Genomic DNA, 24,152 nt, shown 5'->3' with positions numbered 1-24,152 from the left:
CCTCAAGCTCGCCCGTCCCCTGCCGCCCCCAGGGCAGCGCGCCGAGGCGGGGAAAGCAGCCGCCGGCCCCGCAGGGCACGGTCTGAGCCCGAATTCGGGGTTTAAGGCACCCGGCCCCGCACAGACAGGCCCCTCCACTCCGCAGGCTGGTGGACCTCCCACCCCGCCTTTCGCCGCCGGGGCAGCCCGCCCTCAGGGAGGAGGCCTGGCGCCCCGCCCCGCCCCGCCTTGCCGGCGGGAGGGCGGGCTGGCGCACCGCCCGCCGCGCAGGCCGGCCGGCAGCGAGGGAGGGGAGAGGCCGCCGCCATCTCCGGCTGCTGCCGGGCCGGTGGCAGCCGGGGGGAAGGAGGGCGGGCCTGGCAGCCGGGCCGGCTGAAGCGGGAGGCGATGAGGAGCCGCAGCAACTCGGGGGTGCGCCTGGATGGCTACGCCCGCCTGGTCCAGCGGACCATCCTCTGCCACCAGGTGAGGGCAGCCGCCGCCGCGGCCGCCTGTCAGGGGTTGGGGCCGCCTGGCGCGGCGGGGGGCCCGGAGGGCCTCCGGGGGAGCGGCCGGAGCCGCCGGGGCCGGTGACCGCGGGCTGGGTACGCAAGGAGCGCGGCGGGGCCGGTGGAAGGAAGCCTGCCCGGTGCGTGGCCTGCTTTCCGCATCTCCTCGGTTCCGCGCCGGTGGCTGGGGCGGTGCGGGTCCTCGGGGGTGCTCGCTGGCCCCGCGCGTTGGGAGATAGGTGGGAAACACAGCGAGTCCGAGCTCGGAGGCAGTAATGCTGCCTGCAGAACGCGTTCGCGGTCAGCTGCCGCCCGCGGTAACACTATCCGTGTGCGTGCCGGTGAGGCCGTGGAGTCCGGTGGGGCCTGCGAGGGGTGTCCGGCAGCGCCAGCTCGGGTGTCCCCGGCCTGCCGCGGGGGCTGCGGGGCAGCCGCCTCGCCCCGTCGCTTGGGCGCAGGGCCGCCCGCCGGTGTGAGCGGTGAGAGGACGGAGAGGTCAGGGCTGGTGGGGAAACACCGTTACCTGCCCTGGGTTTGTCGGCCAGCGCGTGTGTGTGAGGGTGTAGCGTGGTGCGCTCCGCTTTGCGTGCTGGCTTCACCCGGGTGGGCTCTGAGGACTAGTCTGAGTAACTAGCGACAGGACGAGAGGCGATGGCCTCCACTTGCGTCAGGTTGGATATCAGGAAAAATTTCTACACTGAAAGAGTGGTCAGGCGTTGGAACGGGCTGCCCAGGGAAGTGGTGGAGTCACCACCCCTGGAGGTGTTCAAGAAACGTATAGACCTGGCACTTCGGGACATGGTTCAGCAGGCATGGTGGTGTTGGGTGTGTGGTTGGACTTGATGATCTTAGAGGTCTTTTCCAGCCTTACTGATTCTGTGATTCTGTGACTCGCAGTATGCTCTGTAGTGTCGTGCTTCGGTTAAAACTGTCCGGTACATAACAATGAAAGCAACATGGTTTTTTGCACAGAACGGTTCCCAAATGTACTTAGTTGCTCGGAGTTACAAGAAACTGGAAAGCAGCAAAAGAAGAGGTGAGGATCCCAAATTCGCTTAGATCAGTAAGATGTTTGTGACTCACTGTTGTTGCGGTCACAGGGTCCAGACCCCTGTGAATTAATGTTTGTGTACTAATTATTGTAAACTCATTAGAAACAAATGCAAGGGCATGATAGAAGTAATGCGAGAAGATAATTTTGCGCTCTTGCTGTACTGGGGTGCAGGAGATGCTTTGAGTTGCGCTCCTGTCTCTACCTTCTGTCTGCAGGATGACCTTGGACAAGTCACTTAGGCTTCCAGTGCCTGCCTTGATTTCTGTGTTTTTAGGATGAGGATGCTGATAACAGCCTCCATTAGAGGAGAGATGGAGCCTCTCAGATCCAGAGCTCAAATATGCCCTGTGAAAGCTGGGCCTTAATGATTTTAATAGTTAACAATAACAAAAAGGGTAACTTAATGGTAATATGGGTGTTTATACCGGTGGCCCAGAATTTTGTAATTGCTATTTACAGTGCTTGAATGCAAGTTCATGACTGAGTGCTGTCTTTTCCGCTAAGTGCTCAGTGCTGGGGAGAGTTCAGAGGTGGGGGAAGGAGATAAGTAAGTTCCCTCCTGTGTGTGGAGAGCAAGTCACAGGCTAGCAGCAAGGTAGAAGTACCACAAGAGGGCCCAGAGAGATGCTGCAAGGCAGGTTTCTAGTTTTGTTTTCTACATCTGTGCTCTTTGTTGTTTTCTACTTCAGGAGACTGAAAATGTTCTGCTCAGCTGGGTGAAGAGATGCAGTGCTTACTTGGGCGAGTTAGGGCGGTTGTCTTTGGGCCATGCGCAGCCCTGTCTTGCTTGGGAGCAGAATAGCCCGTGGCAGGCTGGGCTGGGCTGCTGCTTCACCGCGCTGGTGCCTTCCTGGTGCCTTTCAGGACAGAGCCAGGGATGGGAGTATGAGCTGTTGGTGTGCCCGGGAGCAGCCTGGCAGACGAGCCAGGAGGCATTCAAGCTGCTTCAGAGGTGCCACTGCTCAGCACAGTGTGGTGTGCGGCTGTGACCTTGTACGTCACTTCCACAAGCGTGCCAGGTGTGTGGGCTTGGCACGTCAGCTGGTGTGCTCTGACGGAGGGCGGTCACCTAAGGACGCAGCAGTGAGAGCACATAGTGTGCTGGGGAGTGTTCTGCTTTGATAAGAAGGTGTTTAGTACACCTGGCGTCAGGTTTCTCCGTGGCAGCAATTGATGTTGAGTTCATTCCAGTCACTCGAAATCAACATCATTTTAGAGGCAAATTCTAATTGAGAATGTATTTGCTACCAGGCAGACATGTGTTCAAAGCACACGTCCGGACCCCTCACCAGGGTTGACAGTTTTCCGTATGCAGCATCTCGCAGGATTGGATCTGTACCAAACGTTTTCTTGCTCTGCGAGCATCGCATTCTGCTGTCCAATCCCTGTAGCACGCACAGCAATAGGTGCGATCCTGGTAAAGGTTGTACGAGGAGGCTAAGACCAAACTACTGGCTCCTGTTTGGTGCCCTTGCATTGGTTATACCCGCCTGCTGCGACGTGGGGTCTGCCGGCTATTGCACGTGCCCCAGGGGCCAGAGGGATGCTGTGATATTGCAGCTGAGCAAACACTGAAGCCATCACCAGAAGGCTGTTCTCAGCTGCTGATTACACTTGTTAATTTGGATGAGAGAAGAAAAAATGTGAATCTTTAGATATGTCCGCAAAATAGCAAAACTTAATGTCTGTATGTATTTTAAGTATTGCTAGGATACTATAAGAGAAAAGCATATGGAGCCGAGAAGGAAAGCACATCTGGCATACATTTATGGGTAACCCCAATTGTCTTATGTCTGGTTTCATGCAAGCAATCTATCTGCAAACTTTGCTAGAGCTTACTTCAGTTTTCATGTGATGGATCAATGAGACAGATGCAAATTAAATAGATTTTCAGCAAGGTGATGAATATGGACTTACTTGTGTTGCTCCTCTGGCTGTTTTTGTGCCTGTATTGCTGAAGTTCTTATTAGCATCTGGTCCCCTGTAGGAACTGGTGTGTTTTGGGGTTGGTTTTTTTGCCTCCAGACTAGCAGATAGACTTAAAAATAGGATTGGGCATGATACAACAGTTTAAAGTCTTAGTCCAGCAATCAGCTTTCTGTTGCGGTGCTCTCAGCTCACAGAGTCTGTGGGTGCTGGTAAAATTCTTTGCTCCATGGATCTGTATGTACAATGTGATTTGCGGGATGAGACCTGCTAGTCCAATTAGCTATCACTGTGTAGATGTAATGCTTTGAAGTACTTGCTGAGCTAAAATCTCTTTGACATCTGTGGGGTTAAGCACACTCGGTGTTTCTTTGGGTTCTTTAGCACCTTGTAAGGGTTGTACTTTTCATATGGTGTCCGCAGGTAAAAGAAGAAAATAATTGTAGTTTTTAAGGGTAAGAACTTTCTAAGAATAAACCCATTTAAAATATTACTTAATATGTTGTGTTGTTCTGCTGACATTCTACATGTGCATGAGGAAAGACATTAATGTGTTGTCAGTCCATGGGAGCCAGCCCCAGCATGCCCCAAGAGCTCGGACCTGCTTGTAGAGGAGCCAAAGACACTAAAAACATGATAACTGCCCTTGCATGTGTTTAATGCGGCCTCTTGAAGGCAGGCAGGTCCCTCCTGGGGGACTGAATGGTCTTTTAATGTCTCGCATGGCCCATTTTTCCAGAATTTCCATCTTGGTACCTGGAGGTGTTTTTATTTTGCAACGGGCAGCCAGCCCAGCATGGAGGGTGGAGAAAAATAAACCAAAATGATAATTTCTCAGACAGTGGGCGATCTCTGTCAAGCCAAGGCTGCAGGTACATAGATATTTGCTGTCCTGCATGGGAGGGAGGGAAACAAAAATACTCTAAAAATACTGGGAATACTGTCTGCCTTTTGAGATCCTGGTTTCAACCACGCAGATGCAGCACTAAACTGGGAGTGGGGTCTCCTTTCTTTGCTCACTCTTTCATTCATAGAATCGCAGGATAGTTTGGGCTGGAAGCGACCCTTAAAGTCATCTAGCCCAACCACCCTGCAGTGAGCAGGGACATCTTCAACTAGACCAGGGTGCTCAGAGCCCTGTCCAGCCTGACCTTGAATGTTTCCAGGGAGGGGGCATCTGCCACCTCTCTGGGTAGCCTGTGCCAGTCGTCTTGTGTTAATCCTTGGCTTGACTTTTGAAGTTCAGAAATAAGTGTAAGTTCATGTATGCTACTTTCCCCATCAAATAGACGACTAGGTGGTGCTGCTGTTGTTACTTGGTTTGTGAAGACTGTGCTGAGGGACTGTTTCAGTAGAATTATAGACTTCTACTCAGTGAGACACTAGACATTGCTATATTGAAACCATAGCAATAGCACTGACTGTGCCCAGACGTGTGTCAGGCTGTCACCCGTGTCATTTTCAGTTGTCACATCCAAAGCCCAGGAAATTGTAACTGAAGGTCCTCCTTCTCAAAACTTGTTTCTTAACGATTACTACGGAAGGAGTGGAGTGAACCGGTGTGTGGCAGAAATGAAAAATTGGTGTATGTATTCTTTTAAATTTTACTTATCTTTATTATTGTAATCTTTGCCTCTCGTCACACCAGCCCTAGCAACTGGTCTTTGTTCACTAAATTTTTCTGTAAAGGCTGGATTTGTTGGAAAGCGCTATTGACCTTTTGCCTCTCTACCTCATTTTTTTGTTAGTGAAAAACATACAGCTGAGAAAGGTGGTCTTAAAAATTACTGATAGTGAAGTGGTAGGAATTAATGATGCAATGAAAAATGTAATGAGGTATTTGGGATACAGGAGACTACTCAGTGTGCTGGTTTTCAGGCAGTGCTGTTTTTCAACACCATCAGAATTTGTCTTTCTGTACATTTTCCAAAGGAGGGTATAAAAAGACTTTGCATGCATTCATGCTTTAGCTGTCTTAAACCAAGCAGGTAAATGAATGGAAATACTTTTTAAATTTCCTAGAAGGCAAGTAGTGTTTTTTTTTTACTTCCTCAAGATTATGTCGCAGACCAGTTGCAGAGAGAAGAATAGATCTCAGACTCAATTTCTAATGTTAATACTCTCTTTTCCTTACAAATAAGTAAAATTTAAATTCCTATTGCCTCAATGTATTTTTGAATTTCGCTCTCTGACTTAGCAAATAATCCTGTGTGGACGAGGATGCCCAGCTGGATCCTGTAAGCTTTATATCCTGAAGTGTTCAAATAAATTCCGCATTTCACTTGTGTGAGTTTGGGAAGGAAAGATGGGACCTCACTTCTGTTGTGAAAGTGTGAGCAGCCGCAGTGTGCCATCATCGTTGGCTCTCTCTTTTGTTTTGTTACCCTTTGATATGGAAAGAATGGGTGCTTCTTAATTGGTGGGATTTCAGGTAGTAATGTTTGTTCTTTACTCCTTCTGTGGTTAGAATCCAGTTACGGGGCTGCTTTCAGCTGGTACGGACCATAAAGATGCTTGGGTACGGGACAACATCTACAGCATCCTTGCTGTGTGGGGGCTGGGGATGGCTTATCGGAAGAATGCGGACCGGGACGAGGATAAGGCCAAAGCCTATGAGCTCGAGCAGGTACGTCAAAGTTCGGTGTAAACCAGTTATGCTGTTTGGATTTTTTCATACGGTAGTGGTTTTGAACAGTGCATTTGCATGACTGCTGTGTCTGGGGTCTGGCAGGGTTTTCCCAGCTTGGAGTATTGTGTCTTGTTCCTGTGGCAGCAGCATCCATGCAGCATGTGGCGTGCGGTGTTCCTGGCAGCCTTCCGGCAAGCAGGGTTTGGAGAACTGGGTGGCAGAGAGGCTAATGTCTGAATTAAAATATAAACAAGACGAAACCATGTAGCAGTCAAACTTCCATCGGTTGGCCGACTGTTGAAAATTAGGCTTCTGAGAAATTTTATGCCTAGATTCACAAGCCTCTGACTGAACCTTGAGATCCCTCATGAGGTATATAGTACAGAGCAGAAAATCAAGCCTAGGTCACTTGGATCCTAGGGTGTCAGTTTATCTGCTAGATCATTCTTCCCCGTGAGAAGAAGCATGCCATTTAAAGTAGCAATCTTTGAAATGTGCACTTGTGTCATCTCACGGGTGCCGTATGTGGTGTATAGACGTGTTTGATCAAGCCAGACAAGGTAACGATCTCTGAACTGGTAAGACTCTTGTGCTGGAGAGTTGGAAGGGGAGGTGACTCACGGTGTCAGTTTCTATAATCTGCAGCTGGGAAAGTGGGTATTCAGAAGTGAGAGTACAGAGGTGGATTGAATGGGAGGTGAAGGAGTGTTGGTGTCAGTGTCCTGCTGTTGTTTTGAAGGCACTGGGTAAATTTTATGCTGACATGTACTGCTCAAACCAGGGAGATCTGTGAGAACAGAATAGCCTTGACTCGATTTGCATGATAGTATTTTGAGGCTATAATAAAGGTAAAAAGATGGGGTTGGTTTCTTCATTTAAGGCAAAATCTTGTGCTTCTTTTTGTGCGCACTAAAGACCCTTTCTTTACATTAGTCATCTGCTTTCTGTTGTACTGTATAAAGAGCAGAAGAAGCTCCATGGGTTTTCCAGTCATGTCAATGTCTTGCAGTCACCTACCAGTGTTCCCTGGATCTGTCGCTCTAATGATCGTCATCATTATTATTACTCTTACTTCTTTAGCTGGATAGAAGGACCGTAGAGAGTTGCTTCACTGCTTAGAGAGGTCTTTAGGAAAAGATTCATTCTCCTAGATAGGGATGTGGGAGTAAAAATCAACCAGTATATTAAAAAAATAAAAAAGGCATATAAAGCATTTCAGGCAAATACATTTTTTTACCTTTGGCAGGATGTTAGTCGGAGGTGTGAACTTTGTCACTTTCGAATGTGGTTTATAACAGCTGGTGAGGCTGGTTGTGTGAGGGTGTCACTGGTCTGTTTTGTTCCTGCAGAACGTTGTGAAGCTGATGCGGGGACTCTTACAGTGCATGATGAGACAGGTAATGTCATAGGTAGGAGCTGAATTAGTACGTGTTGTATTTACAAAGCATTTAATCCAAAGCACCTATTTCTTGTCTCTTTTCTGTAGAGTGATTTTGTTTGTTTGTTTGTATGTAGATGGTGGTGTGGGGGGTCTTTTTAAAACTCTTGAGCAAAACTCTGATCTTGCCTTTTTGAGATTGTGCTTGTAGCAAATCACAGTTTTGCCTTTGCAAACTGATTTTCACAAAGATGCATACCTATAACAAAGATTTGAACTCAGCAAGGTATTTTCATCTTACTCTTTCCCAAAGAGATGTGGATTTAGCTGGAGTCTAAAGTTAGGGTTGTGTTTAAGCTCTCTGATCAGTCAAAACACACTGAAGTGAGGTAACAGGAATTAGGATCTCAAGTTTCTCCTCGCTTGAAAGAAGTTATTCATTCTGAAATACTTCAGAGAATTTCTTCTAAAATGCTTCAGATTTGAGATTTGTGGTGTTTTATAGGTAGATAAGGTAGAGAAGTTCAAACGCACACAAAGTACCAAAGACTGCCTGCACGCCAAGTATAACTCCGCGACTTGTGCCACAGTGGTTGGGGACGACGAGTGGGGGCATCTACAAGTGGATGCAACTTCCCTTTATCTGCTCTTCTTGGCACAGATGACTGCGTCAGGTAAGCAGAAGGTATTTTAGCCTTGACTATTGTTGCACCCTTTTTCTAATCTAGCTTTCATTTAAAAAGGAAGAAAATGTTGTAACTAGCTTCAAAGACCTTTGCATAATTATGACGTAGAAGAAAGTAATATTTCTCTGGAAAAGTGACGTGACTTAGTTAGGATTTCATGTTTATGGTAACTAGTAGTGTCCATTCCCTGGATGTCTGTTGGCATACAGGTATGGGAGATACTCAAAGTCATGTCAGAAAAGAATTTTGTGTTTGAAGACTACGTAGGGTGTCCTAATGGACAACCAGGTTTCTTCTCGGAGTGGCAACATGGGATCAGGCACTGCTAGTGCTGTCTATGTTCCTTTTCTTGCTGGCACTCTTTTATCTTGTGCTTTTCTCAACTGTACCACTCCTGTGAGGAAAAGGATTTGTTGCCTTACGTGTTTTTCTGTCCTCAGAGTCCCTTGCAATTGACCTCTGCAGAGCGGGTGCGTGGTGGTCCCTCAGTAGAGCACCAAGTGGGCAGAGGGGTGGAGAGCTGCAGGACTTGGGATGCACTGCTCTCGAGAGCCAGAGCTGGAAACCGCCCTCCCAGGAGTGGTTTTTGGTTGGTTTTGAAATGATATGTATTGGTGGCGTTTGAAATATTTTGTCAGCAGCGAGTATTGAGGTTTACTGCCTGATCTTTTGAAATCAGCATGAGTTTTTCCATTGATTTCAGTGGGCAGTAATTGGTAGCAAAAGAACAAAAGCACAAAACTCACTGAAGAGTAAATATTTCAGTTCTGATACAGTCTAATTACTCTCTTCCCTTCTTTTAATCAGGGTTACGTATTATCTTCACCCTCGATGAAGTTACCTTTATTCAGAATCTTGTTTTTTATATAGAAGCTGCCTACAAAGTTGCTGTAAGTAGTAATTTATACATAAATCACCTGAACACTGCTCAGATGTGGGTGGAAAATTATTTCTTCTTGGAGAAGGAAAATACGGGCTGCTTTTGCAATGAGAAGATACCAGAATCTGTCAGTACTTTATGTTTTGAGCAGCATCTTTGCAGGAGGTGGGAGGGCTGTGGAGGATTTACTGCTGACAGGGTGAGGTGTACTTGTTCTATCGTAATAATAGTTTTTCTTTATTGGCAATTAATAGTGTTTCCTGATGTCTCATTAAAACATTACAGGGCTTTATAAAAAGAGCAAAGTGCTAACAAACTTTCTGGGAAGTGATGAGTTGAAGGGGCACAGGGAGAAGCATGCACAGGGGGAAGGATTAAGGGCTTTGTGTGTTCTGTGAAGGCAATGATTCATGACTGTAGACCCGATCCTGCTGGGGCATATTTTTATGTGCTACTCTTTAAACATGAGGAGGGGCTCTTTGGAGACTTAGAGCCCTTTTTTTTTTTCTTCCTCTTACTTTTTTTTCTTTTTTTTAAGGCAAATAAACTAATTTCATGCAGGAGTCTGGTTTTATTGTGGAGCGAGCATGGAAAACATTGTTTTTGTATGTAATCGTGCCAGTTTTTTCTTGATGATGTTGTTGTTGCAGGATTATGGAATTTGGGAACGTGGTGATAAGACAAACCAGGGCATCCCTGAACTGAACGCAAGCTCCGTAGGGATGGCCAAAGTGAGAATGTCTTCTTGATGCCTCCTTCTTGACTGTTCTGTCATAAGGGCTCTGTCAAACCTGATGTCTTCCTTTGCATAGTCTTCTTGACCACTGTGATAATTAACTTGTATAAGAATTTTTGTTTGGGTGTGAGTGAGTATTTTTTAGTGTAAAATCCTTGTCATAACGGCTTTCGTTAAGAACCTCAGCACAATTGTTCTGGGGATTGCAGAAAGGGTATCAGATTCATTGAGCCATGAATGTGATAGATGCCGTGAGGTGCAGTCTCATAAAGTAGCTTCTGGTTTTCTGTCCCTCTTTCTTATTTCTCCAGCCCCAGTATTATATGTGGTGTTTTCACAGTAAGATTAAGTCAGATGTAAATTGTGGAAAACAGCAGAATATCAGTCTTAGGAAATTATTCATAAGTAATTGGAGAGAAAAAATGGGTAAAGATGTACTTCAAAGAAAGTGGATATTTCTGGTTCCTCCATAGCACAAGATCACAGAGATACTAAATGAAGCTCAGAAGACCATAAATGTAAGTGTGTAGTTGACAACTACCTTTTTACCTGGTGTCTGGAGGACAGAGAGAAGCCAAATATTATTAAGGTCAAAGGTGCAGCTGCATTTCAGCAGGATTTATTAGTTACCAAGATCTTGCGTGGCTGCAAGAGGGGGAAATTACTGGTCTTGGCCACAGTTTAGATGAACAGCGATGGTGCAGCATCCGTGGAGGAGGTTATTGCTTAGCTGTCCAGCATGAGATATTTTGTGCTGAACAGTCTGACATGGGTTGCTGTGGTCTCTTGAGTGACTTCTGGGTTCGTTGGTGTCAGGATGATCTGCGGGACGCACTGCACAGCTTTGCTGCTCTGTGGCTCTGAGTGCAATAAAAGTGCCGTTCAAGGTGGATGCTGGGAGGCCACACTGGAGGCCCTGCTGCAGAGGGTGAGGTAGATGCTATTTTTTTTAGTCTGCCTCAGGTAGTCTCCCTCTAAACACACTCTTAAAATACCCTTGCCCCTCTGCAGAGAGATAAGGCAAGCTGTGCTGTGTGGTCCTTCCTTTGTCAGAGCTTGTCCTGCATCTTCTCTGTAGCGTCAGAAATGGGCACAGAGGAACATTCATTGCCACCGCAACCCTGTGAATATGCATTTCGGAGGAAGGCTCTGCTAGCCTGGCTCTGGCTGTCTGGTCCTTGCTCTCGTCCCACCACATTCCCTGCGTGGTGCTACACACCCCGCTTCTTCAAAGCCGGGTTTTGTGGCCTGCTAGGTTAAAGTAGGAGTGTGCAAGTGGAGTCGGTGGTTGGGCTGTTAATGTCTTCACTAAGGAAATGCGTTGTGACCAAGAGGTACGAAATGTGGCAATTCACCTGTTGACATGGAGCATGCTGTGTTCTGGTTGGCTGTGGAGAGAGCTGACGTCTCATTCCCCTCTCCGTTGGGAAGTGATAGTGTCAGCGAGATGGCAATGCTCTCCTCTCTGGGCACTGCCTTCTGCTGATTCTGGGGCGCCTTGAGCAGCCCTTCAGGCAGGAGGAGTGAAAGGCCACTGAATGTGGGGGTTGTTTTGGAATATAGTACAGGAGGAGCATTTATTACTAAGTATTTAGATATTGACATTTTTCTAAAATATTGCCAAGCTTCCTTTTAAAGATGAAGAATGTGAAGCAAACTTCTGTCTTATGTAATTTCCTTCAAAGGATAAGCACAGGTGCTAGGGTGTATACGTGGCTTGAAAGGTATTTAATGGTTTTGGGCTGTTGTTTGGGTTTTTTTTGAAGGCTGCTTTGGAAGCAATTGATGAACTGGATCTTTTTGGAGCTCATGGAGGACACAAATCAGTGATTCACGTTCTTCCTGATGAAGTAGAACATTGTCAGGTAAAAATTTAGTCTTCTGTTTCCTTTGCTAGGATAAAACCCAACACACTCTCCCTTTTGTTTTTAAATGAAATGTTGATTAACTGAACCAAGAACTTACTGTAATAAGGATGGCTTCAGACTATGCTGTTCACCCTGTTTCTAGTAGATCATGTGAAAGTGAGTGCTGTGAAGCATTCTTGTGCTAACACAGTTAAAAATAATTATGCAGTGAGTTCTCTGTCAGTTTGCAAATAGTATAGTCTATTCCATTTGCACTTGACACAGTCTTTTTGAAGTAGGCAGATTGTTCTACATCTCTCTCTTCTGTTCCTGTTTTGCTCAGTCTATTCTATACTCCATGTTGCCAAGGGCTTCCACGTCAAAGGAGATAGATGCTGGCCTTCTCTCTATTATTTCTTACCCGGCTTTTGCAGTGGAGGATCTAAACCTTGTTAATGTGACCAAGAGTGAAATCATATCCAAACTGCAGGTGAGGATTTCCTTTATTTTAATTTTCCAGAGGGAAAGAGAAGCAGAACCTCCCTTTCTTAACCAAAAATCCTAATTAAACAAGGGTTGCCAGACTTTGTGCATCAGTTCATGGAAGAGAGCCAGGAAAATCCCTAGGTGACACTTAAAAGTCAGCACATACTTTTGTGCTGATGCTAGTCTGTGGGGAAGAACAGTGTGTGAAGTTTTCTATAATTTTGTCTGTTTTTACAGGGCCGCTATGGCTGCTGTCGCTTTCTCCGAGATGGTTACAAGACACCCAGAGAGGTATTTCTGATACATATTTTCAGTAGACATTAGGAAGAGTTTTATCTCTTGTTTATAGACTTTTTTTGTCTCCTTTACATGAAGGGGTAAAGTTCTGTATCGCTGTTAAGACATCTCAGTGGATTTGGAGGTAATCCAGGTATCCACCCTTGAAGTGACACGTATCTGAAGAAAACTCGGGGTTTGAAAGCCAATTACTAAGAACAGAACTTAATTCATAATTCTGTAAGGAATGAACCCTTGCATATACTTATGGTGCCTAAGGGGAAAGCAGTGTCTCTGAGGCATCCCAAAATATCTTTGAGCTGAGGCAGACACAAGATTATTTGGGTGACACCTAGATTCATAGACTCGAAGGGGTTGATTTGTCTGGGGAACAATCAAATGAGTTCAAGATTGGATGTGAAAAAGAAGTCAAGAAGCTGCATGGAAACTGTTTCTGGTGTTCTGTTGGTTTCTTGGTTTTAATTACTCATACAAAATAGGCTACCATTTTGATGGGCATATGAGTGACTAATTTAGCACTGTGACTAAACAAGTATGATTGAATTTCTAGGATCCAAGCAGGCTGCACTATGACCCTGCTGAGCTCAAGCTCTTTGAGAATATTGAATGCGAGTGGCCAGTATTCTGGACATACTTCCTAATTGATGGAGTATTTAATGAGGACAAAATTCAGGTGAGGAAAGAAGAAATTACTTTCAATGGAAATGCAAAGCCACTGACCCACAGTATTGCGTAGCTTTACTCCATGCTTATTTTGGCTGTCACTCGGATACCCCATCAGCAGGATAAGCATAGTTTTCAGCCAATCTTGTCTTCCTGGGGAGTCTGTGATACGGTAGAGATTGCAGTGCTGTGCACGCAGAGGCCTCATTGCACTCTCGCTGGGTTGAGTGGCTGTGTTAGCTGGTGTGGTCAAATTGAACTAAACAGGGTTTATTTGCCTGGTTGTATCTTACTGCTAGCTGTGATGGCCCTTTCCCAATTACTGCAGGATGAGACAAGCTTCTTTTTCCCCCCATCTCTGTGGCTTAGCTGCTGAGAACAAGATTCATAGCACCTTCAGTCCTTTTGTACATTCAGGAAGATTTGGGATTGGGTTATGAAGACCCATTTTGTTTTCACTGGTTTCCTAAATTAATTGATGATTCCCTTTACTGTGCCTTTACTGTGTCAAGCATCCATTGGTCAGGTGAGCTAAATTGATTGTAGTCCTCCAAAGTTTATAGTGGCACCTGAAGCGTATTGGGGAATTAGAGTGATGAGTAGCCAGGACTACAGGTATTCATACCAAGACTTCCGTAGATTGGTGGCTTGAAGGGAGTAAAAAAATACATGTGACAAAATCAGCTAGTGTTCAGAGGGACAGGGGATTGCTAAACATAATGCCTTAAAAAATAAAATGGCATTAGAAACAAAGTGAGGAATTTCAGACCAAAAAGCCCTTTTTCTGTACCAGATGTTGTAAATCAAGTGAAATACTTACACTAGAAGTGTAGGTTGCTTTCCTGAACACAGTAAAAAAAATCTGGCGGAGGGAGAAGTTACATTATTTAGTGATGGGGAAAAAAATCAGGGTTTACTGAAACTTGAGCCATGTATAAAATACCATGAAGCAGTCTCTAAAATGATCTGGGACAGTGTGTACCTGGTTGCCTTTATGTTGTGCAGGTAGGCTGTGCTAGGGCATCCTCAGCCCAGGCAATTGCTTCCGATTCCCACAGCTTAAGCATAGCTGGTGAGTCACTGGGACACTCAGGTGAGTGTCTGGTGTTCTGCAATTACTGCTGCAAGGAAGTGGTTGCAATGACAGCAGTTGTTAGGAAAAATAAGCACTCTGAGGGCTCAAACAGAGTGGAGAAGGACAGGATACTGAAAATACCAGTGTACCGTAATAATAACCTGTGGTACCTTACCATGCGTGGTCCACTGTACTTGGAAAGGTATAGCAGAAATAGGATTTCAGAGGCAGGTGCTGGTAGTGCTTGAAAATGTCTTCTCTGCAAGTAAAAAGTTGGAATGGGATAGTTAAGAAATAGAACAAAATAAGCCAGCTGGTGAAAAGAATATTAAATGTTCTTTATTTTGTATCAGTCTGGTATTCCTGTTCATAATATGTTGTCTAACAACACAAGAGCAAGAGGATTTTCTGTTCAGTTAACTTAGGTATTTTTTAAGCAGTTTAAATCTATTTTAAGTATTCCATAGGGCAGATTTTAAAGTGAATCAGCTAAGAGAAACAGATTTCCCAATCCTGCAAAGCAGAATTCAGAAAATCATAGACAAATATGTATGGTAGGAAGCTAAAAATTTATACATCTTACACTTTTATGGATATTGGCAGTCCTGACATCCATGTCACTGCATCGTCACGTGTTGCAAATTTCATGTAGGATTTGTTCCAGTGACTTCTTGATAGGAATAAGTTGAGTTTTTATTCTGCAGCAGTGTGTTATAGATTGAAGATGTGTGTTCATGTTTCTGAGGCTGATAATATTGAGATGCTGGAGCAGTCTCTGAATTTGAACCCCGATCTCCCGTCAGCAAGTCACGATTCTGCCCACCACCACCCCCTTTTTTTTAAAAATGAACTTTCATCAGAAAAGTGCTATTGGAAAGTACTAAAACTTTAACTTTACTGTTTCTGTTTTGCTGACTGTAATGTGAATTCTTACACTCTTTTAAAAATATTTCCAGGTACAAGAGTATAGAGAGGCTCTGGAAGGAATACTTATTAGAGAGAAGAATGGAATAGTGCTAATGCCTGAGCTGTATGCAGTCCCACCAGAAAAGGTATTGTAAAAATGCAGCATCCACTTCAGTGTGTAAAATACAGATAATCAGCGTGAGTGTTGGTTTTGTAGTTTTCCCGTAGCTGATAAATCTAAACCAGCAATAATAAAAGGCTACTGCACATTATTTAAAAACTAGGAGACCTCTCACAGCTCCTGCTGAGAAGTGGCAAACTTTAGACTTCCAAATAGTCACATTTTTAACTTGGGAATCTGGGTGCCTACAGAAGTATTAGAGCAGGTCTAAAGTTTTAAATCCTCATAGTACTTTTAAATATATGTCTTGCTGATGCTGGCTTAGGAACTGAAGCTTAGAGACAAAATGAAGCATAGATTGTTCTGCCTCTCTAATCTATTGATTGATTGTGCTCTTTCTTTTCTTTGTATGCAAGAGAGAAACAAGTTTCAGATGGATTAGGGTTTGGACTGGGATTTTTGTTTGTTTTGTTTGGTTTTTTTCTTTTCCCCTCCGCTTTGCTCTTTCTGTTTACCTCATTCTCCCATTGTGACAGAGAAACTCAAACGAGCTTATGTGCTCTTCCATGTTATTTGCCTATGTATCCCTCCCTGCAAACAACTTTTCCCACTCCAGACTTCTCACTAAGGGTGTGGAGCCTCCTGGGTTGGTCAGAGTTTGGGCAGGGAGTGTTGACAGCTGATGTCTTGCTCGCAGGTCTGATGTGGGAACTGAATTATCTTCCTAGTAGGAACATGCGTGTAAGAGTTCAGAGCCTTGTGAATTTTGTTATGATGTTGATCTGATGAACGTGCCAAATAAACGGGAGATTTGGCCTGTCATTTATAAATTTTAAAATTGCTATGGTAAAGGTGTTATCTAGGAGGGTTTTTCCCCTGCCCTCGAGATCTGTATACAGCAATACCAAGGCAATTTTTCTAAATTATTAAGAGTCTACTCTTAATTTTTCCATTGACCATTCTTGCTAACACAGGAAATGTAGAATAGCCTTCATTTTCGGAAAGCATCTTTACTTCAGGAAGCTAGGTAAACATCAGTGAAGTTCAAGTGTCATCTTGCAAGGCATTAGGAAGCAGACACACAGTTACCTACAAACTGTCCAGAGGGAAGGCACCAAAGGAATGGTGAGAAGAAGTGGGAAGTGCTAATGCCAAAGCTATAATTGCATGCAGAGTCCCCATTCAACCTCCAGCTTTAAAGGGTGGGATGGTGTATGAAAAGAAAGCATAATTCTTGTCCCAGAAAATGTGCAGCCTCAAAAGTAAAACCAAGAGATCTTGATGTCAGTAATAATGGCAGGTTAGAAAGGGTAGATGATAGACCATATTTTTTTTAAATACTTGCATGTTATTGATTGTTCTTCAAAACTTTAGGGTAATTTTCTTGCTTATGTGTTTGTTTTCAGGTGGACGAGGAGTATGAAAATCCTCACTCAGTGGATCGTATCCCAGTGGGAAAATTGCCTCATCTTTGGGGCCAATCATTGTATATCCTTAGCTGCCTGTTAGCAGAGGTAACTGTTTCTTGTGTGGTAGGTGAGCTTGTATTTCATTTTGTTTTGAGATGGCTTGGGTTTTAAGTACAATTTGGTTGTCAGGTAGGGGACAATGTGATTTCCAGTAGAAACATGTACATGAACCATGGAGGGATGGTTTCAGGAGCTTTTTTTTTTTTTTTTTTTTTTTTTTGTATATAGATATGCAATTGTCTTTTTCTAATCAAGCTGAATAAGTTGTCAATGGACTGGATATATGGTTAGGCTGGAGGAATATGCCCAGGCTGACCTGGCTGTCCCAGAGCTAAGATTTTGCACTGTTTCAGCTCCACTAGTCTATGCCTTGCTCTGTGGCATAAGATGCCTACAGAGTTGTCCCATATTAGCCACGGACTTGTTAAAGGAGCCACTGAATAGCTCTGCAGAGCTACAAAAAAAAAAACAACCACAACACTGGCCTGTCAAAATAATGTCAGTTACTGCAACTCTAAAATAGGAAATCTGAACGTGCAGATAGTGTCAGTCATAACCATTTTCTTGTTGTTCTGAAAAATATTGCAGCCATTGTTTTTACTGAATGCACTACTTAGTGGACAGGGTAGGTTTAAGCCCTGTTCTCCTGATAAAGTACGAAAATTGGTTAGGATTTCTTCCAGATGTCTTCAGAAGCCTTTTGCTTAATTTTTGTTTGTTTCCTTTCTTTTTTCTTTCTTTTGCATTTATGCTAGGGATTTCTTGCTGCAGGTGAAATTGATCCCTTAAGCAGGAGATTTTCCACTGGATTTAAACCTGATGTTGTGGTACAAGGTGAGGGAGTTTTTTGAACGTTCTGGGTGAATTGGATCATGTGATGGCAAAGTCCCTATGTACAGGAGAGAAGAAAGACATGTTTAAAAAGAATGTGGATTTTTGCATGGGACGTAGATGCTTTGATGCTGCTGTGAGAAGGAAAGAGGGGTTGTTTGCCTAGCTGCCTGTTTCCAGGAGGGAAGATCAGATTTAACAAACTTTTAAAATAATTCTTAAAATTTTAAGACTCGTCAGGGACTGGAGAGTGGCACACGCAATCTTGTAGCGAAAAGGTAAATCTTGGTGAATTCTAGCAAGAAAGAGAGGACTGACAGGAGACAGGTCAGTTTAGTTAGGTTTCTGTGCAGCCCCTTTTTGGAGGAACCAGAAAGCAACGAGTCGGAAGGATCTCCATACGCAGCGGTGAGGCAGCCAAACTTAGGACTGTCTTTTGGCTGCTGGAGGGACTGGCTGCTTTAGTCAGTGCAGGAACAGCCAAAACCAGAAAATTAAGTAGACGGCAAACACCAGCCGATCAGGGCTTAAAGGGTTTTCAAAGGCCTCTGCTGCTCTGGAAAAGCAACCGGCTTGTTGATCAGGAGCAGCCTTTGTCAATGATACCGTGACCTGGGCAGGTGCTTGTTTACCCCTTGTTGGTGTGTCGTGGGGGTGGCATCTTGTTATTCTGAAGTGCTTTATTTCAGGTAGAAATAGAAGTGCTTACTTATTTTTAACATTCTTTAACAAGTATTTATAATGCAAGGAAGAATACTGAATTATTAGTCCCAAACTAATAAGCCACCTAACATGGGCAAAACCTTAAGCAGGACGAGAGGTGAGATCAGGGCCTGGCCCGTAAATTCCTCTGACTTCGGGGCTTTTTTTTTTCTCCCTACCTCAGTTAAAGAGAGTAGAACATTGGTTCTTAATAGTGTTTTTGTTTTCTGTTATGCAGTAACTGTTTTGGCAGAATCTAATCAAATTAAGAATCTCTTGCAAGACCATGGAATCAATGTTCAGAGCATTGCTGATATCCATCCTCTCAGAGTGCAGCCAGCTCGCATCCTGAGTAATCTCTACACCATGCTGGGTAGGTATTTGAACGTGGAAGCTTCTCTCTACTGCTGTGCAAGGTATTCTTTTTAGGGGCGGTGTTTTGGTTTTTGTTTTTCTTGCTTCACACTGTGTCAGTTTCTTAAACTTCTTTTATTTAAATCAATTTCTTTGATTTAAAAAAAAAAAGAAGCATTTGTGCAAAGAAGCTTAACAAAATTAGAACTTCTGTCTTTATGTGCTGCTATTAGAAGCATCTTTAGGCTGTCACGTTCTTGCTAATGTTCCTTCCAACCCTGAGCTGAGTTGAGCTGTTGAAGCCCTCTGCTGCAAACTCAGAAGCCTTTAGGACTTTTCTAAATACAGGACTTTAAATAGGTTCCAGTTCCTCGGCCGTGTTCCTAGAGGCCTCTTTTCCTCAGTCTGGTGGTTGGGTGTTAAATAAATGCCCCCAAACTCCTACTGGTTCTAGTTAAGTTGAAAGTCTTCTGATAACTGTCTCTCTTGATAATCTTTGATGGAATGAATGGGGTCTTGGTGGAAAATTTGTTACATGTATTCCTAATTGAACTTAGTTTTACTACTTCAAGCATGCCAGCAACTCATGAATCGAAACTGTGGATGTTACTACAAAGTAAAATCGAGGTGGGGTGAATCAGCACTGCTAGATTCCTTTGCAATGTGGACAAAGGGAACCATATCATGCTTCTCTGCCAGTCTGAAGCATGTTCCCATGGCAGTTTGGTTACGGATAATGGTGGGAGAGTATGAGGCTGTTCATGGGGTGGGTTTTGGGGTTTTTTTTTTGTTCTTGTGATAGTTTTTGTTGGTTATTTTTTTGTTTTTAAAAGGAAGTTTTTTAGAAGCATCCGAAGTAAGGGGGCCTTCAAATAAGTCTTAGAAAGTGTGCCCTTTACATGGAGAAGGGAAATTGCCTGTGCTGCTTTTGGGAAATAATTTGTCTCTTTATCACGAAGAACTTTTAACAAATGAGACATTTGCAGGGCTTTGCTGCCACTTACATTTATTTCGTAACAGTTCATAATAGCTTGCTTTCACTAGTTGGGGTGAGTAGGACGATTTGACACATTGGTGTATTGTTTTTAACAGTGATTAATTTGGGAATGTTCATAGTGGTGTTTTTTCAGGCACATGGTTGGTTGGCTCATGTTTCTTGTCAGACAGATTCAAGTCAGCTCCTAACTGCTGGAGCGAAGGATGCAGTGCGGATCATTTGCTAATAAGCTCTACTGAGAAAGGTGTGACTTATTAGCCCGATGAATGAAAATCTTTGTATTTGGATGTACTTTGTATTTGGACTTAGCCTTCTGTGGGCAAGAATTTTTAAGGTTCTGCAGTGAAAGCACTGCAATTTGTTTTATGTTGATGGCCTTGTTTTTGAAAGGTCGTAGCTCCTGTCCTTGGTGGGGAAGCTTTGGGTGCTGAGCAATGACTATAATTAAAACACCAAATCCCACGATCAGTGTAGGCAAAATTTTTATTTTTAATCAGGCCTCTGAAGAACTCTAGGTATAATATTGGTGATTGCTACAAAACTCACCAGTCTATAGCATGTTGCTGTTACCTGTCTTCTGCCTTGCTGATGTGAATGAAGTAGATCTCCTTGTCCAAAATGGTTGTTGTGGAAAACCACACAGGTAATGTTAGGTGAGACTTTTTTTTCATTCTCTTTGCTTTACAGGCCGGAACATGAGCATGAAATTAAGTGGACGGCCACACAGACACATTGGAGTGTTAGGTACCTCCAAGCTGTACGTGATAAGAAATCAAATATTTGCTTTTACCCCTCAGGTGAGCATGTAAAGCTGACAGAGGAATCACTGCTTGCTTAATGGCTAATCATTAGTGAAGCACTTTGTTTTTAGGCGGTGTCATACTGCTTTAGGTAGAGTAGGGCTGATAAAGCAGATGTGTTTTGCTTTGTGTTTTTCTTGAGTGTGGATGATCAGCATGTTAGGAGAGCTGGTAAATCTCTCTTCTGCCATACAGAGCCTGGCTGCTTTGGCTTCTGGCTTAGGAGAGCACACCAAATCAATAGAATCAATAGTACAAAGTTGTTACTGATCTCTGCCCAAACCAACATTCTAGCTAATGAAATAGTTTCTCCAGAAGTGGGTCACTTAATATGCCTTTCTAATGATTGCTTTGATGGAAAATTTAGTTTCATGTAAGCGTGCCAAGTACTGTAACCTCCAAGAGACTGAGGTATAGTCTTTTCATTATATTGTTGAAAGGGTCAATAGTGCTGAGAAAGGGATTTTCTGTCATTGTTTTCTGTTTAGTGCCTTTTTCAGTGTAGCTGGAAGTTTGGATTCTACCAGAATTAATGGCTCTTATTTATACATTTACTGAAATATGACACACTCCTGTAGAGTTATTCTAGCAATTGGTACTAGAAGACCGAGAGATCACCTACTCTAAATACCTGCAATTGGAGCAGGATAAAGAATGTTCACACCCTCCTACACAGATGTTTCACTAATGTAGTGAAATTCCAGTGGAAGATGTTCACTGGACTCCACAGATGGCTTCTGCAGTGCTTCATGGTATACAAACAACATCAGATTCACTGCAAATAATGTGGCTCCCTTCCTATTCTTCCTCATGTCAATTGATCACAAGCAGCTTTGTAACAGATTGTTTATTTGTTGTGTTGCTCCCCTGCACCAGTTTTCACTTTTGCAAATTAGGGAAAAAATACTTAGAGTCTTTTTTTTTTTTTCTCCAAAATGTCTCTTCGTCCTCATTTTGCTGTGTAAGTAGGAACCAACGTTCCAGCTGAAATCTTGCTGTGTATCAAGTGTGGACATACTTACTAATATATTCCAAAATGGCATTTATCTTTGCATCAGAAACACACTGACAGTTCCTGCTTATTCTATGTTTGACTAAAACCTCCATAACACTTTCCATTGTACTTTGTAGGCAGACGTTTCCCCCTGACTTGATTTTGAAGGACTAGAATTAATGTTTAATTTCACCTTCCTGGGGTTAGTGGTTAACTCATCTGTGTTGATCTTGAGTAATGTCCACAAATTTTGTGGGTTTGTAGTTTGTATTTCATCCTGTTCTCTAATGAAAACCTTGATCTATGGGGCAAAGGCTGACCCTGTTTAGATACCCTCTCATCCTGAAGAAGTGGTTAATAACTACCTTTGGAGAACAATTTTTCGAGCAGTTCTACCTCTTCATATGTTTTTTTTCTTCAGTTCACGAGTGTGAAAATTTGCAAAAGTTGCGAGATGTCAGCCACTTTCTTGTACCTACCATCTAGTTGCTCCCAAAGGAGGAAATTGGACTGGTTTGCCAAGATTGGTTGGCCGATGTCTGTTTAGCCATCTTGCTTTATCATTTTGTAATTATCTTGGCAGTCTCAAATTTGCTTTGTTTTCCTGTGCTTTCAGGCACTGAAATAGGCTTGACCAGTCTATGTTATCCTGGCTCTTTCTTTTTAAAGATGGGCAGTGTGTTTGCTTCTCTCTGGATTTCTTGGACTTGTTCTTCCTGAATTATCAAAAGTAACTGGGAGTGGCTCAGGGATTGTTTTGGCTAGTTCCTTAAGTTCTATGAAGTAATTTCTCAGGGTTTTGCCAGCTTGAATTTACGTGCTCTTTAACCTTTTCTTCCCATACTCGGGCTGGACTCCTATTGCTTTGTTCAAAGTAGTATTACAGGTCATAACTCACTACTTTTCTTCTGCAGTAAAAACAGCATTGAATGCTTCAGCTTGGCTGTGTCCTCTCTTCCTACCTCCTTTCTTTATTAATGGACCTACAGTTTCTGTATTTTCCTGTTACTTCTGATCAGTTTGCAGGATGTTTTCTCCTTGACCATTAAGTGGCGTACTAATTGATTTTTATTTTACATTGCAGACTCCTTTTTCCACCCCTGCCCAAGACTTATGTGCTTCCTTAACTTTTGTTGACATACTTTCATTGTCTGTCCATCGTTTTTTGGTTTCCAGCTCCTGAAGTAGCCATAATAGTCTGTTACTGTGGTTCTTGGCTTTCCTCTGTAGTGGGAACAGCACACTTCACAGTTGTACAGTTAATGTACCTCTTTTCCACAGTAACTGCCAGCGTTTCTGTATTCTGCTTGACTTTCAGATAGTTCCCAAGAGACATACAGTTACTAGTCCCCAGTGTGCACTTAAGCCTATTTATTGGTTTTGTTGCTATTGTTAACTTCATCTTCCACATTTAGAGGACTTCCGTCTTCCAGATCATAGGTTACTGTAATTGATCATAGGGAAGATTCTGCTTCATGGGTGTGATTGTCTACTTTTTATCTGTATGGCTTACTGCTTTCATGGTCAGCCTACACGTGTAAAAAAAACAGACTCTGCACAAGCATGGTTTTTTTTTTTCACAATCGCAGGCCTTGTTAGCTTAATTCATGTAGTCTGTGTTGTGGTCAAGAATAGCTCATACGGCTTTTGTGAATGATTGAAGGGATGAAATGGAAAAAGAGAATGAGACCACTGACAGCTACTCATATGCTGTATTTCTCTGTTCTCTAGTTTACTGACCAGCATCACTTCTATCTGGCTCTAGACAATCAGATGATTGTGGAGATGCTCAAGACAGAGCTGGCTTACCTCACTTCTTGTTGGAGGATGACAGGGAGACCAACCCTGACGTTTCCCATCACCCACACAATGCTTGGTAAACTTAAGTTTCTCTGTTTCAAGCGGAGTAGATTACTGCAGGGGAGTAGGATGGAAGTCGCTTTGAGAGGAGACAGGTGGCATGACTGTTTCAACATCTGAGTTCTAACATCAGTAGTACAATTTAACTTTCTCAAGTGTATGCTGAATTTGGATGACATGGTGATATTTCATTTTGGTTTTACTCTCCCTTTATATCCTTGCATCTCCCCATCATCTCTGTACTATTTCTGTCCAAAGAAATTTGATAGAAATCCATTTGGAACTTTTTTTGAGTGGCTTGGTCTTTGTCTTGAGAAATCCCTTTAGAACTTGTCTTGAGGTTGTCTTTTGTTTGCTTTCTTGTTTGGGGTTTTTGAATAAGCTAGTATTGATAGCAGTTGTGGGTTCTGTTTTAAATTTGTCTGACTTACTTTGTAGGGAACACCCAGTAATCCACTTTTTTTGGACGTGATAATTTAAGAATGTGTTAGTAAGCTTCAACTGTTCCATTATTCTTTTTTAGTTGATGATGGTACTGACATTCATCCAGCAGTTCTTGCCACCATAAGAAAACTAGAGGATGGTTATTTTGGAGGTGCAAGGTAATGTCAGAACCCCCAAACAATTGTCTCCATGATTTTTTTAACTAAATCCTATACAAGGCTCAGTTTTGAATTTGTGGTAGTGCACAGACCTTGTACTAGAGCTCTGCAGAGAAAGAAGTTTCAGCTTTGGATATTATGTGGCAATCAGATGGTAGCTGGACCTCAGATGCAATGGAGAAGATCTGTCTCCCGGAAGGTGTACCACCTCTGACTGTTATTAGTGGATAAGGAAAAATAAATGCCAGACCTTTGGAAGCAGAAAAACTTGGTCTTGGCTGGGTTTCTGTTCTTGAGAAGTAATTATCTTTCGCAGCGGTTGTCCGTCTCTCACCTGGACATATTTAAACATCAGTTACATGTAGTACTTG

At 43.4% G+C, this 24,152-nt stretch overlaps 1 protein-coding gene across 3 annotated transcripts in view; it reads left to right on the top strand.

Moving 5' to 3' along the window:
- Positions 1–245: 245 nt before the first annotated feature.
- The window catches only part of PHKA2 (phosphorylase kinase regulatory subunit alpha 2), a 52,287-nt gene continuing 28,380 nt past the window's right edge, over positions 246–24,152 (top strand). For 2 of the 3 annotated variants that reach the window (XM_075429092.1, XM_075429091.1), the window contains exons 1-17: positions 246–465; positions 5,936–6,094; positions 7,447–7,494; positions 7,981–8,149; positions 8,969–9,051; positions 9,692–9,772; positions 11,544–11,642; positions 11,968–12,114; positions 12,348–12,401; positions 12,958–13,080; positions 15,102–15,197; positions 16,579–16,686; positions 17,397–17,475; positions 18,413–18,547; positions 20,213–20,322; positions 23,051–23,195; positions 23,703–23,781. In XM_075429092.1, the coding sequence (XP_075285207.1) occupies positions 388–465; positions 5,936–6,094; positions 7,447–7,494; positions 7,981–8,149; positions 8,969–9,051; positions 9,692–9,772; positions 11,544–11,642; positions 11,968–12,114; positions 12,348–12,401; positions 12,958–13,080; positions 15,102–15,197; positions 16,579–16,686; positions 17,397–17,475; positions 18,413–18,547; positions 20,213–20,322; positions 23,051–23,195; positions 23,703–23,781 (1,793 nt within the window). In that variant the 5' untranslated portion in view covers positions 246–387. The remainder of the gene's footprint in view (positions 466–5,935; positions 6,095–7,446; positions 7,495–7,980; positions 8,150–8,968; positions 9,052–9,691; positions 9,773–11,543; positions 11,643–11,967; positions 12,115–12,347; positions 12,402–12,957; positions 13,081–15,101; positions 15,198–16,578; positions 16,687–17,396; positions 17,476–18,412; positions 18,548–20,212; positions 20,323–23,050; positions 23,196–23,702; positions 23,782–24,152) is intronic. The other variant, XM_075429094.1, reaches the window with a different exon arrangement.

The sequence above is a fragment of the Opisthocomus hoazin genome, chromosome 1 (genome assembly GCF_030867145.1).
Source record: "Opisthocomus hoazin isolate bOpiHoa1 chromosome 1, bOpiHoa1.hap1, whole genome shotgun sequence".
Lineage (NCBI taxonomy): Eukaryota > Metazoa > Chordata > Aves > Opisthocomiformes > Opisthocomidae > Opisthocomus > Opisthocomus hoazin.
This window is presented reverse-complemented; position numbering and strand designations above follow the sequence as displayed.